At 52.1% G+C, this 13,290-nt stretch overlaps 1 protein-coding gene across 3 annotated transcripts in view; it reads right to left on the reverse strand.

The window, feature by feature from the left end:
• Nucleotides 1-371: 371 nt before the first annotated feature.
• Nucleotides 372-13,290, reverse strand: part of CFAP99 (cilia and flagella associated protein 99) — a 43,887-nt gene continuing 30,968 nt past the window's right edge. For all 3 annotated transcript variants that reach the window (XM_082464375.1, XM_082464374.1, XM_082464376.1), the window contains 5 exons: nt 3,033-3,174; nt 2,775-2,926; nt 1,753-1,958; nt 632-794; nt 372-492 (listed from right to left, as the gene is read on the reverse strand). In XM_082464375.1, the coding sequence (XP_082320501.1) occupies nt 376-492; nt 632-794; nt 1,753-1,958; nt 2,775-2,926; nt 3,033-3,174 (780 nt within the window). In that variant the 3' untranslated portion in view covers nt 372-375. The remainder of the gene's footprint in view (nt 493-631; nt 795-1,752; nt 1,959-2,774; nt 2,927-3,032; nt 3,175-13,290) is intronic.

Raw genomic sequence — 13,290 nt, forward strand, 5'->3', positions numbered from 1 at the left:
TTTCCACAAGCAGAGCAGGCTCTGGGAACTCCGATGGGGGGCATGGGCAGGAATGCCTAGCGTTAGGCCGTAGGAAGGGCTAGAATCTGGGCTAGGGTGGCCATGTTTTAGCACATAAGATACAAGACGCCCAAATAAATTGGAATTCCAGCGGATCCTTCTGTTAGCATTAGCTTGTCCCACGCAATAACTGGCATTTTATTTGGCAACCCTGCTCTGGGCGGGAGGAGACTGGGGCGGAGTGGGGCGAGGGGCGCGGCCAAGGAAGGGGAGGTGCACACCGCCGCTCAGGCTTTATTTGGGCGAGGGTCTCGGGGTCCCGGGGCGGGCCCGCCCCCGCCCCCGCCCCCGCCCCCGCCCCCGCCCCCGCCCGGCTCAGACGGCACCCAGGCAGCGAGCGGCCCCGCCTGCCGAGCCTCCCCGCTGCAGCGCCCGCAGCCTGCGCTCCCGGCTCTGCTCCATCTCCAGCCTGCGCTGCGCCTCCAGCTGCGCCTGCGGGCGGGCGGTGGAGGTCGGCGCGGGGCGGGGCCGTCCCTCACCGCGGTTTCCCCGCCCCCACACACCGCGCCCCGCCCCCCCGCTACCTCCAACGCCTGCGCTGCGCACCCTCGCGCCCGCCCCCGGGGCTCACCTGCTGCTTGGGGCGAGCTGCCCGCGGCGCCGGCACGTGCAGCAGTGCCTCCTGCCCGCGGCGCTCTGCCGCCTTCTCCTGGATCCTGCGCTGCAGCTCCAGCACCCGCTCGTCCCGGGAGGGCGCTCCCGCGGCCGCCGACTGCGCCTTCTTCTCCTCCCACCTGGGCGGGCGGCGGGTCTGGCTCAGGACAACCCCACCGCGGGTTGACTCCAGGGATTTAGGTGCAGGGGGAGAGGCCCCCCGAGGACCGCTCGGGGCGGGGTTCCCCCCAGCGCCTCTTCCTTTTTGCTCCTTGTATTTGGTAGTTTAAAAAGTATTCCATAGGTAACTATCTTGGTATTGGGGATAAAAAAAGCGAACGCCCTTTCATCTTGCCCTCCCCTTGCCACTCTTGCCTAGAGATAGCGGCGGCTAATATTCTGCTATCTTTGCAGATCTCTTCCATACTTGACCACAAGGGGCCGGAAAAGTCACCACAGTGTTCCTAACAAAGAGGGGTGCGTGTGTCCACGTGCTTTCCGTTAAAAGAGAGATGTTTGACAACCAAATTCGATGTGTGAACCCCAACTAAGTCCTGGTTTAAAAAGAAAAAAAAAAAGGGACTTCCCTGATGGCGCAGTGGTTAAGAATCTGCCTGCCAATGCAGGGGACATGGGTTCGAGCCCTGGTCCGGGAAGATCCCACATGCCACGGAGCAGCTAAGCCCGTGCGCCACAGCTACTGAGCCTGCACTCTAGAGCCTGCGAGCCACAACGACTGAGCCCGTGAGCCACAACTACTGAAGCCCACGCGCCTAGAGCCCGTGCTCTGCAACAAGAGAAGCCACAGCAATGAGAAGCCCGCGCACCGCGACGAAGAGTAGCCCCCGCTCTCTGCAGCTAGAGAAAGCCCGCGTGCAGCGACGTAGACCCAACACAGCCAAAAGTAAATAAATAAATAAGTAAATAAATGTTTGTTTTTTTTTTAAAGAAAATAGTTGGGGGCAAGTGATTGCAAGGGAACTGCCTGGGCGGGAGGGTGGTGGGTTGCTATGAGGAGAAGCCACCCAGGAGGGTGCAAAAGCAGGCTCCCTGCTCCTTGCCCACCCAAGGCGTCCGCCCCGGACCACTGGCACTAACCTCAAGGCTGCAGACCTCCCCATGGCCGCGCGGCACAGCGAGATCTGCTCCACCATGTTCTGCAGTGCCCGGCTCTTGGCGCGCTTGCCCTGGATGATCTGGTCTCGCTTCTCCTCCTCTTTGCACCTCTGGGTCTCCTTGAGCAGGGCCAGCCGCTCGCGCAGCTCCACGACCGACATCTCCCCTTCCAGGCCATAGCCGGGGATCTGCAGGGTGGGCAGGGGAGGCCCCAGGCTGGGAACCAGGCCCAGGCCCAGCCTGCCTGGCCATCTCCAGGGCGCTGGCACCAGTACCAGCAGCCCTCCGGAGTGCCATAGGCCTGGCCCTGTGCCCAGGAGACCTCCTCCTATCTACTCAGTGGTGCCTGTATGACGTGTCCACCATCCAGCTTCTCCAGCCTGGGCCTGCTCTGCAGCCCTCGACCTCTGTGGGGACATCTCAGCTGGGTGCCCTGTAGGCCCCTCCGCTGTGGCAGGGCCCAAATGGAGCTCAGCACTGTCTCCCCAGCCAGGACCTGGGGGCCTGGGTAGAGAGTCCTTTGGACTCTGCCCACCCCCCAGGACCAGGCCTGCCCCCACATCACCGCGCGCCAGCCTGGCCTCTCGTGGTGTTTCTCACACAGGCTTCCCGGCGCTGCTGTCCTTCTCTTAGCCTCCTGCTTGCCCAGCCTTGGGCCTTCGTGCACCTGCGCTCTCCCTACACTGCCCTTTCCACCCAGGCCTAGTGAGTTCTGGGAGCTCCCTCAACGCGCAGCTCCACGAAGGCTACCTTGCCCACCCCCAGGGGTGATGGAGGCCTCCCTGGCAGGACTGAGCATCTGGACCAGACCCAGGCCTCCAGCATGGCGGGCACGGGGGAGCTGGGCATGAGCGGATAGGTGGATTTCGGCCTGGGTCCAGACTGCCTTTGGCCTTGGTGGGAATTCTGGACACATCCTTCACGGCAATGCCAGGCCCAGTAAGACCTGGGGAAGCTCCCCGAGGTCGTCACATGGGCATGGGCTCCGGGGGCCACGTCCTCACCTGGGTCAGGTCCACCAGCTTGCCCTTGCGCGTGGGCTGAGTCTCCAGGGCTCGCAACTGGGAGATGAGCTCACAGCGCCGCCTCTGCTCCTCCTTGGCCGCCTCTGCACTGCGCTGTAGCAGCTCCCGGCTCTCGTCTATCACCTCCTGAACTAAGGGCCAAGCGGGGGGTGCTGAGGGGGTCAGAGAGCAGCAGGGCCGGCACTGGGCACGGGTAGCTCCCCTGGGAGGGTACCGAGCACCCCCCCCCCACTGTACCCATCTGCCGTCGGCCCTTCAGGAGCTTTGTCTGCGCCACCTTGACGTTCTTCTGCGTCTCCATCACCTGCTCCACCAGCTCCTTCATGGACTTTTCCTCTTGGAGGCGCCTCTCGGCACATTGCTGCATCAACTCAGCTGTCTGGACAACCGGCCGGCCACAGTCAGAGCCGCTGCCTTTGACCCTGGGCCCGCCCTAGCCCCGGGAGCAGCCTGAGGTCTGGACAGCGGACCCAGGCCCTGACCCTGAATCACCCTGGAACCTGGGTCTAAGCTCATCAGCGTCTGGAGGTGGGGCCTGCTGGGGAAGTCCCGCCTCACGTCCTCCCTTCCTCCACTGTGGTCCTGGGGGTGTGAGCCCAGAACTACGCAGCCACCCCCCCAGATCTGACAATAAGCTGAGGAGTGCAGCCAACAGAGTCCTGGGGAAACCAAGTCAGAGCCACTGGGTTTGCCCTGAAGCCCACCCGCTGCTGACTCCACTTGAGAGAGGAGGGCACTGCTTGCTTTGCAGCCACGTGGAGCCGGCTGTCCGGATTCTGCCCAGGTCTGTGCAGAGGACACGCCAGCCCCCGGGAAGCCCCAGGCTCCCCATCACATGCGCCCCCGGGCACTTCCTGACGGTCACCCCACACTCTTCTTTCTGGAGGAGCCTGAGAAATGCGCAGCTCTAAACCGCGGGGCGGGGCGTTGCCACTTTGAACCGCGCACAACAGGACTCGCCCCGTGTCCTGGCTGCGGCTTCCCTCTTCTGCTCAGTATCTGGGGGTACTTTCCTCATCCACCTTTTCACCGGGAGTGCAGTTGGCTTATTCTCCTGGCTGTTTCGGGGAATATATAGCAACTCTTTGATACATTCTACCATTGACAGACATTCAGGTTGTTTCCAGTGTGGAGCTATTGTGAACAATTCAGAATATTATTTTCAGTCTTCAAGATACTACAAAGGACAGGGTGGGATGTATACCTCCTGTCACTGCCCAGCGCTGCCAGGGAGCCCCTGGGCTCCCAGTCCTGGAGGTCTTGGCAGCTGGGGGCTCACCTCCGACTGCATGGTACGTGCAGGATCCATCTGTGGCAGCGTGGATGCCAGGCACGCTGGGCAGGAAGGAAGCCTTTCTTAAAGCACTTTGCCAGCACATATAAAAATGGCTTTTGACCATCCCTTTCTGTGCAGGTTCATTCCAGGTTCTAAGAAAAGGAACCACGGTTCTTGTAGAAATGGCCGTTTGAGGGCTGGGGCAGGGAAGATACAAGATGAGCCTGGAGCATTTTATGGCACCGTAAAGTAAGGAAGTGCTCAAAAAGCAAAAGGATGGTGGGAGGTATGGGGGCATGTCGAAGGGACACAGGAGCCAGCCTGAAGGGGGTCCCAGCGGCCAAAGCTGGCAACAAAATAAATCACGTTGTATTGGATTATAACACAAAGTATAAAATAAATATGCATGAGTCCACACTGATATAAATGAGTGGACTGATATATATAGATATATAAGCGAGTAAATGAGGGAGAAGAGACAAGTTTTCTGTGCTGAAGAATCCATATAACCTACCCACCTCCTTGAGTGTGGGCCCTGCTTAGAGACCCCTTCCAAGGAGCGCAACGTGGAAAGGGGGAATGACCGCAGTGAGAAGCCAGGTGATCAAGTCCAACATCCTCAGTGACAAGTCTGCTGACGGCGGGCACCCTTGAAGGGATGGGATGAAAAGGCACGTGGCCCCTGTGGTCTTCCTCCTATACCCAGTCTGAGCATCTCAACAGACAGACGTTCTACAGGACACCTGACCAGCACGCCTCACCACTGCCAAGGGCGCCAAGGACAAGTAAAGCCTGAGACAATGTCATGGCCAAGACGAGTCTGGGACATCCTTGAATGGGATCTTGGACAGAAAAAGGACATAAGTAGGAAAAAAAAAAATGCTGAAATCGAAATAGAGTGTGGAGTTGAGTTAAGTTACGTGCCCATATTGGTTTCTTGATTGTGACAAATATACCCTGGTGTAGTGGGTTGGTGCCCCCCCCAGAATTCATGTCCACCTGGAACCTCAGAATGTGATCTTATTTCCAACTAGTTAAGGATCCAATAAGTAATGAGTTAAGGATCTTGGGATGAAACCATCCTGGATTTAGGGTGTGTCCTAAATCCAATGACAAGTGTCAATATAAGAAGAGGAGAAGACCCAGAGAAACATGGAGAAGATGGCCTTGTGAAGGTGGAGACAGAGATAGGGTGAGGCTGCCACAGACCAAGGAATTCCTGGGGTCACCAGGAGCCGGAAGAGGCTTAGAGCAAGCAGGGCCCACCCAACACCTTGATCTCGGACTTGCGGCCTCCAGAACGGCAGCTAAAGCTCTCCAGTTTTCCGTGCTTTGTTGTGACAGTGCAAGAAACCCCGTCGGCACGTGCTGACGTAAGATGTGACCCGCAGGGGAGGCTGGGTGACAACAGGGGAACCCTCCATACTAGTTGCAACTTTTCTGTCACTGCTTAAAAAAAGTCCCAAAGTAAAACGTTTATTTTAAAAAGTACTTTCGAAAACGTAATAAGTTCGAGAAATGCTTGTGTGGAAATATGAGGTGAGGAAAAGTAGGCTACGGAAACGTGGAGGAGTCTTACCCCAAGTAAGTAAACTACGTGCAAGGAAAGACACCTGGGCTCGGAGGAGAGGGAGCTGAGCCGAGTCCCCGGACCCCCGGCTGGTTGGGGAGGCACAGAGACAGCTGGCAGCCTGGTCCTGGGAATGAGGAAGAGGGGCGACATCTCCTGGCTCGGAGCGAATCCCGCAGAACCCAGGAGACAGCGCAGGCCGTGGAGAAGGCCCCAGGATTCTAGCTCTGCCTCCGCCCCGACCAGCTGTGTGACCTCGGGCAAATCACCCCCTCCCCGGCTCCAGTGTGTTTGCTGGTGAGTGGGGACGGCGGTGCCACCTCCCAAGCCACCCCCGCACGGCGTCCCCATCAGTCGTGGCATCAGTGTCAGCACAGCATCAGGATTTGGCGGAGAGGAGGACGGAGCACTCAGAGATTGAAAGGAGGTGACAGAGCCGAATCTGTGGGCAGGCAGAGGTGTTGGCGAGCTAGGGGTGTGGTCCCCTGGAGAGGCCTGCAGCAGGGCCGGGGCCACCAGGGTGGTGAGCGGCTCGCAGGGCAGCTGGCTGGCTGGAGTCCTGGGCTGACTCTTGGCTCTGTCTGCTCTGACATAAACCTTGGACCCGTGGTCCGGCCCAGAGTCCACTCAGGGGCCAGGCTGGCCTAATGCATCCTTGGGCCCGGCTGGCCTAATGCATCCTTGGGCCCTACGCTGGAAGCCCAGCTGGGTTTTCTGCACATCTCTCCACCCCTCCCGCAACTAACACCACCCAAACAAGGGCTGCTGGCTGACCTCGCCCCAAGCAAGGGCTTTCAGCTACCAGCACGGGGACACCTTTAAGTTCAAGTGAACACAGAACACACCAGACAGCATTGATGTAACAAAGCCAAATAGAAAAATGCTCCAAGGGCCTCCAAACTAAATCCATTGAATACTTCTGTAAAATATACTCTAAGAATGGTCACCCATGACAACCAGAGTGTGAAATGTTATTCACCCAGTGGATTTTGTGCTAATATTGGTACTGCTACTCCGGACTAACTTCACAGTGATGATGGATTAAATTTTTTTAAAAAAGCAAGAATTATGTGAACTTTATCCATTTTTTTTCCAATATAGCTACTTATTTCTATGGTTCATCAAATTATTTTAAAAGGGGGATAAAATTGGGAATTCCCTGGTGCTCCAGTGGTTAGGACTCGGCGCTTTCACTGCTGAGGGCCCAGGTTCAATCCCTGGTTGAGGAACTGAGATCCAGCAAGCCACGCAGCACAGCCAAACAAATAAATAAATAAAGGGAGATGAAATTAAGTGAAGAAAATATATTCAAATTGTTTTTGATGAAACAGTCTCAGAGCTACACTCATGACCTTACAAATATATCCTTTTCAGCCCCGTTGCTAGAGCACCTTAATACTGGTCACCACGGAAACACCAGGAAAGCTCCCCCCACCCAGCCCCCAGCTATGGAAGTCAACACTGGGTTCTGTGGTGAGGGCCAGGGCCTCGGGGGGAATAACTGAATCTATATCTCAAGAAGAGAAAATTCGGGTGGGCCCAAAACATCCTACTTCTCAGAAGAAAGGATGCGTCCAGGCTCTAGAGGGACGCTGAGAGCACAGAGGAGGCGAGGACGGGGCTCCGCGGGCCAGGCTGTGGCAACGGAGCCTCCGGTGGAGACAAAGTCCCATTAAGACACGGAGGCTGGGGACTTCCCTGGCGGTCCAGTGGCTAAGACTCTGCGCTCCCAAAGCAGGGGGCCCGGGTTCAATCCCTGGTCTGGGAGCTAGATCCCGCATGCACACCACCGCAACTAAAGATCCTGCGTGCCGCAAGGAAGACCTGGCGCAGCTAAATAAATTAATACTAAAAAAAAAAAAAAAGACACGGAGGCTGTAAAAGTCACCAGTCCAGCATGAATGGCACACGAAAACAATACGATTCCTTTTGTCTTCAAATGTTTAGTGCCGTCTACTCAGGTTACTTTGTTCATAAAACACACTGATCATCTACATGCGTGCACCTGGACCGTCCAGGTCGGGGAGAGAAGCCTCTGGACCTGTGCGGGATGGTCCAGCAGAGTCGGCCGCGCTTTGGGGAACACGGCTCGGGGCTCGGGGAGCTGCCCTGATGATGAGGCGAGGCCGAGGGTGCCTGGGGGGAGCACCTGGTCGTGGCTGGGCCGCCAGCCCTCACAGGGTGCCCTCTCCCATGCTGTTCCCTGGAGGCCCACGACTCCTGTGCTTCTGATGGGAGGCCTCTGGCTCACGAGACCCCCGGGGTCGGGAGGGACGGAGCTGGACCTCACCAAGCCGCCATCGAGCCATGGGAGGGGGTGCCGGCCTGTGCGGGCTGGAGCCCCTCCTGCTGACCTGGCGTCAGGACAGGCCGATGAGGGGAGGGGCCGTAGGGGCAGGCTGTTCTGTCCTTGCTGTCGCAAGAAGAGCCCCATTCCAGGAATACTGAGAGAGCCCCAAGGAGTAGAAGGTAGGGGCTCCAAACGCCTTGCTGCCCCCTGGGAAAAGCCTGCGGGAGGGGGGCCCTCCCTCCCTCCCCCCCCGCGGCTCTCCCCCCTGGCGGAGCTGCTCCTTCTGCACCTCGGCTGGGTCACCTGAACGCAGTCCCTCCGCCCAGCGAGACCGCCTGTCAGGCCGCAGCTTCTAGTCCGAGCCCTGGCCTCCAGCACCCACCCCCCTGACGGGGTCCTCGCTGCAGGTGGACCTCTAAGGTGACTCCGGGTGGCTTCTTCCGGGATCCTCTCAGGGTCTCTGGTCAAGGGAAGCGCATGGCTGCTTGACTACAGCCCACCTTTGCTCTCCACCCACTGCCTCCTGCCTCTGGACTCTTCCACGTGAGTCCGAGCACTTTCAAATTCCAGGGAAGCCGCACGGGATTCGTCGCAGGAAGGCAAGGATGGGTCAACATTAAGAAATCATTAATAGGAATGTTACTCGGCCATAAAAAGAAACAAAACTGAGTTATTTGTAGTGAGGTGGATGGACCTAGAGTCTGTCATACAGAATGAAGTAAGTCAGAAAGAGGAAAACAAATACCGTATGCTAACACATATATATGGAATCTAAAAAAAAAATAAAATAAAATGGTTCTGAAGAACCTAGGGGCAGGACAGGAATAAAGACACAGACATAGAGAATGGACTTGAGGACACGGGGAGGGGGAAGGGTAAGCTGGGACAAAGTGAGAGAGTGGCATGGACATATACACACTACCAAATGTAAAATAGATAGCTAGTGGGAAGCAGCCGCATAGCACAGGGAGATCAGCTCGGTGCTTTGTGACCACCTAGAGGGGTGGGATAGGGAGGGTGGGAGGGAGACGCAAGAGGGAGGGGATATGGGGGTATATGTATATGTATAGCTGATTCACTTTGTTATAAAGCAGAAACTAACACACCATTGTAAAGCAATTATACTCCAATAAAGATGTTTTTTTAAAAAAAGATGATTAATATAACTCACCGTATTAATAGAGCTAAGGAGAAAAATAATATGATTATCTCCACAGATGCTGCAAAAGCCTTTATCAGAATCAACACCTGGGACTTCCACTTCTGGGAAGATGGAGTAGGGGTGCTTTTCCCTACTCCTCCCACTAGGCACAACTAAAACCCCTGAATATAAATTACTAAACACACAGAAGAAGGCTATGAAAGGTGGAGGGAAGAAGGCAGACTGGCTGGGACCGTGGGACCTGAAGAATGGCGCAGTGGGGGGGTGGGTCCCTGGGTCTTCTTTTACCTCGTGTGTCCCAGGCTGGGTGCCGGAGGACCCAGAAATGCCATAGGTGCAGACAAAAAAGCCCAACCAAAGCCTGCCAAGGGACCAGGAAAGGAGCCGCCTACAGACACAGAAAACTGTGCGACACAACCTGTGCTCCAACCAGACATCACAGGCAAAACCTGAGCAAAGGCTGAGTGGGCGCAAGACTTCTGCCCTCCTCAGATCATGGGGAGGTGGCACGGAGGAGCTTGAGCTGGGACCTGCCCCCGGGTGTCAGTGGTGTCAGAGGAGAGCTCGTGGCAACCTGGTGTCCACCCCCACCCGCGGGAACAAGGGTCCCTCCCCATCCCCATTGAGGTGGTGTCAGAGGAGGCTTAGTGCAGAGGGAGGACATTCACCTCCATGCTTGCCACGTGACAGTGGAGGCCACATGGGGGGCAGTTATAAGGTACTCCTCCCACTCCCAGTCAGGGAGGTATTGATGGAGGTCTAGCTGGAGCCCTTACCCACAAATCCTCAGGGACCCCGTCTCAGGGGTCAACAGAGGCCACGTGGGGATGGTGGGTTGCTAAGCCCACCCGGCAGTAATGTGGCGGTGCCCCCCTTCCCCTGCCAGAGCGGCGTCAGAGAGAGGCTGCTCAGACAGAAGGCTTAAATAAGATCCAGAGTCCTGTAACACAATACCCAGAATGTCCGGGTTTCAATGGAAAATCACTCATCATACCAAAAGCCAGGATGATCTCCAACTGAAAGAAGACACAATCAGTAGATACTAGCACTGAGATCACAGATGTTAGATTTGACAATGATTTTTAAAGAAGCCCTCATAAAAATGCAACAAGCAATTACGAAAAAATCTCAACAAATTTAAAATAAATAGAGCAGAGTATGTTCAACAACCACAGTGGAATCAACTAGAAATCAATGATCAAAGATAACAGGAAAATCTCCAAATGCTTGGAAACTAAACAACATACTTCTAAATAATCCATGGGTCAAAGAGAAAATCTCAAGTGAAATGAAAAAGTACATTGAACTGCATGAAAATGAAATACAACATATCAAAATTTGTGGACACAGCTAAAGCAACAAATAAAGGGAAATGTAACTGAGTGCTTACAATAGAAAAGCAGAAAAGTCTCATGTCAGTAATCTAAATCCCATCTCAAGAACCTAGAAAAAGAAGAACAAAATAAACTCAAAGCAAGCAGAAGGAAGGAAATAATAAAGAGCAGAAATCAATAACATTGAAAAACAATAGAGAAAAATCAATGAAACAAGAAACTGGTTTTTTGAAAAGATCAATGAAATTGACAAATCTCTAGCAATTCTAATAGAAAAAAATGAAAAAACATAAATCACCAATATTCAAGAATGAAACACTTTAGACCCTACAGACATAAAAAAGGATGGTAGGGCTTCCCTGGTGGCGCAGTGGTTAAGAATCTGCCTGTCAATGCAGGGGACACAGGTTCGAGCCCTGGTCCGGGAAGATCCCACATGCCGTGTTGCAACTAAGCCCGCGAGCCACAACTACTGAAGCCCGCGCACCTAGAGGCCCGTGCTCCGCAACAAGAGAAGCCACCGCAATGAGAAGCCCGTGTACCGCAACAAAGAGTAGCCCTCACTCACCACAACTAGAGAAAGCCCACGCGCAGCAACAAAGACCCAACGCAGATTAAAATAAATAAAAAATAAATTAATTAATTAAAAAATTAAAAAATAAAAAAGGATGGTAATAGAATATTACAAACAACCCTACATACATGAATTTGGAAACTTAGTGAAATGGACCAATTCCTCAAAAAACACAAACTACTACAACTTACCCAATATGAAACAGATCATTTGAATAACCCCATAACTTGTAAGGAAGTTGAATTTCTAATTTAGAAAAGTCAAAAAAGAAACCTCCGGGCTTCCCTGGTGGCACAGTGGTTGAGAATCTGCCTGCCAATGCAGGGGACACGGGTTCGAGCCCTGGTCTGGGAAGATCCCACATGCCGTGGAGCAACTAGGCCCGTGAGCCACAGCTACTGAGCCTGTGCATCTGGAGCCTGTGCTCCCCAACAAGAGAGGCCGCGACAGTGAAAGGCCCACGCACCGCAATGAAGAGTGCCCACGCTTGTCACGACTAGAGAAAGCCCTCGCATGGAAACGAAGACCCAACACAGCCAAAAAAATAAATTAAAAAAAAAAAAATGCTTGGGATTATTAAAAAGCAAAACAAAACAGAAACCTCCAAGCCTAGATGATTTCACTAGAGAATCCTACCAAATGTTCAAAGAATTAATACCAATTCTACACAATCTTTCCTAGAAAATAAGAGGAGGAAATGTTTCCAAATTCATTTTATGAAGCTAGAATTACCTGATACCAAAACCAGACAAAAGACATTACAAAAAAGAAAACTACAAACCAGCACCCCTTATGAAACTATATGCAAGAACAACTTTAACAAAATCAAAATAGTAGCAAATAGAATTCAACATATATAAAAAGAATTATACACCATAATCAAGTGGGGTTTATTCTAGGGATGCAAAGCTGATTCAGTATGTGAAATTCAGTCAGTGTAATCCACCATATTAACAGGCTAAAGAAGAAAAATCACATGACCGTATCAGTTGATACAGAGAAGCATTTGGCAGAATTTCCTGATAAAAACTTTCAGAATAATAGGAATGGGGGGAACTTCATCAACTTAATAAAGAGCACATCTACAGAAAAACCTACATCTAACATTACACTTAATGGTGAAAGCCTGACTTCCGCCAAGATGGTGAACTAGGCACAAATGTTCTAGCCAGTGCAATAGGCAGAAGAGGAAATAAATAGGCAAATCAGAAAGGAAGAGATAAAACTGTTCTTTTTTACAGATGACATGATTGCCTACGGAGAAAACCCCAAGGAATCTACAACAAAATTCCTTGTTTGTCCTAGAAAACTAATAAGGGAGTTCAGCAAGGTCACAGGACACAAGAACAACACACAAAACCAGTTGCATTTTTACATACTAGGATTGAACACATGGCCACCAAAATTAAAAATACAGCACCATTTACAGCCACTCGAAAATAATAAAAGAAATACTTAGGTGCAAACCTAACAAAACTTGTATAGGACTTGCATACAGAAACCTAAATAACCAGATGAAGGAAATAAAAGATTTAAATAAATGGAGAGACATAGCGCATTCATGGATTGGAAGACTCGGCTGGATGGCCATCTGAAAACGATAAAAGTGGATCCAGACCTCACACCGTGTACAAGAATAAACTTCAAGTGGATAGAGGTCCAGATGTAAAAATGAAACCACACAAATACTAGAAGAAAACATACTTGAATTCTTCTATAACATGGGTGTGGGAAAAACCTTCCTAATTATTCAAAATCCAGATACAGCGAAAGAAAAGGTTGATAAGTTTGATGACATAAAAATTACATTTACATGGCAAAAATACATCATTTAAGCACAGCCAAATGAGTACTTGGAACAAAATATCTATAACAACATACTATAGTTAAAGGGTTACTTTCCCTAATATATAAAGAACTCTATAATAAAGTCAAGGAGATGAAGGTTAAAAGCTCAACAGAAGATGGACATGGTCAACTAATCTTTGACCAAGGCACCAAGAAAACTCAATGGGGAAAGCATAGTCTCTTCAATAAATGTTGTTGGAAGAGCCAGATATACAGACCCAAAAGAATGAAACTGAGTCCCTATCTTACACCACACACAAGAATCAACTCAAAATGGATCAAAGGCTTAAATGTAAGACCCGAGACGATAAGACTCCTAGAAGAAAACATAGGAGAAGAGCTGCTTGGCCTTGGTCTTGGCGATTATTTATTTACTTTTTTTTTTTTTAGAAATTCACGTTCTTTTATTTATTTATTTATTTATTTATGACTGTGTTGAGT

This window comes from Balaenoptera physalus (genome assembly GCF_965194825.1).
Source record: "Balaenoptera physalus genome assembly, chromosome: 5".
In the NCBI taxonomy this organism is placed as follows: Eukaryota; Metazoa; Chordata; class Mammalia; order Artiodactyla; family Balaenopteridae; genus Balaenoptera; species Balaenoptera physalus.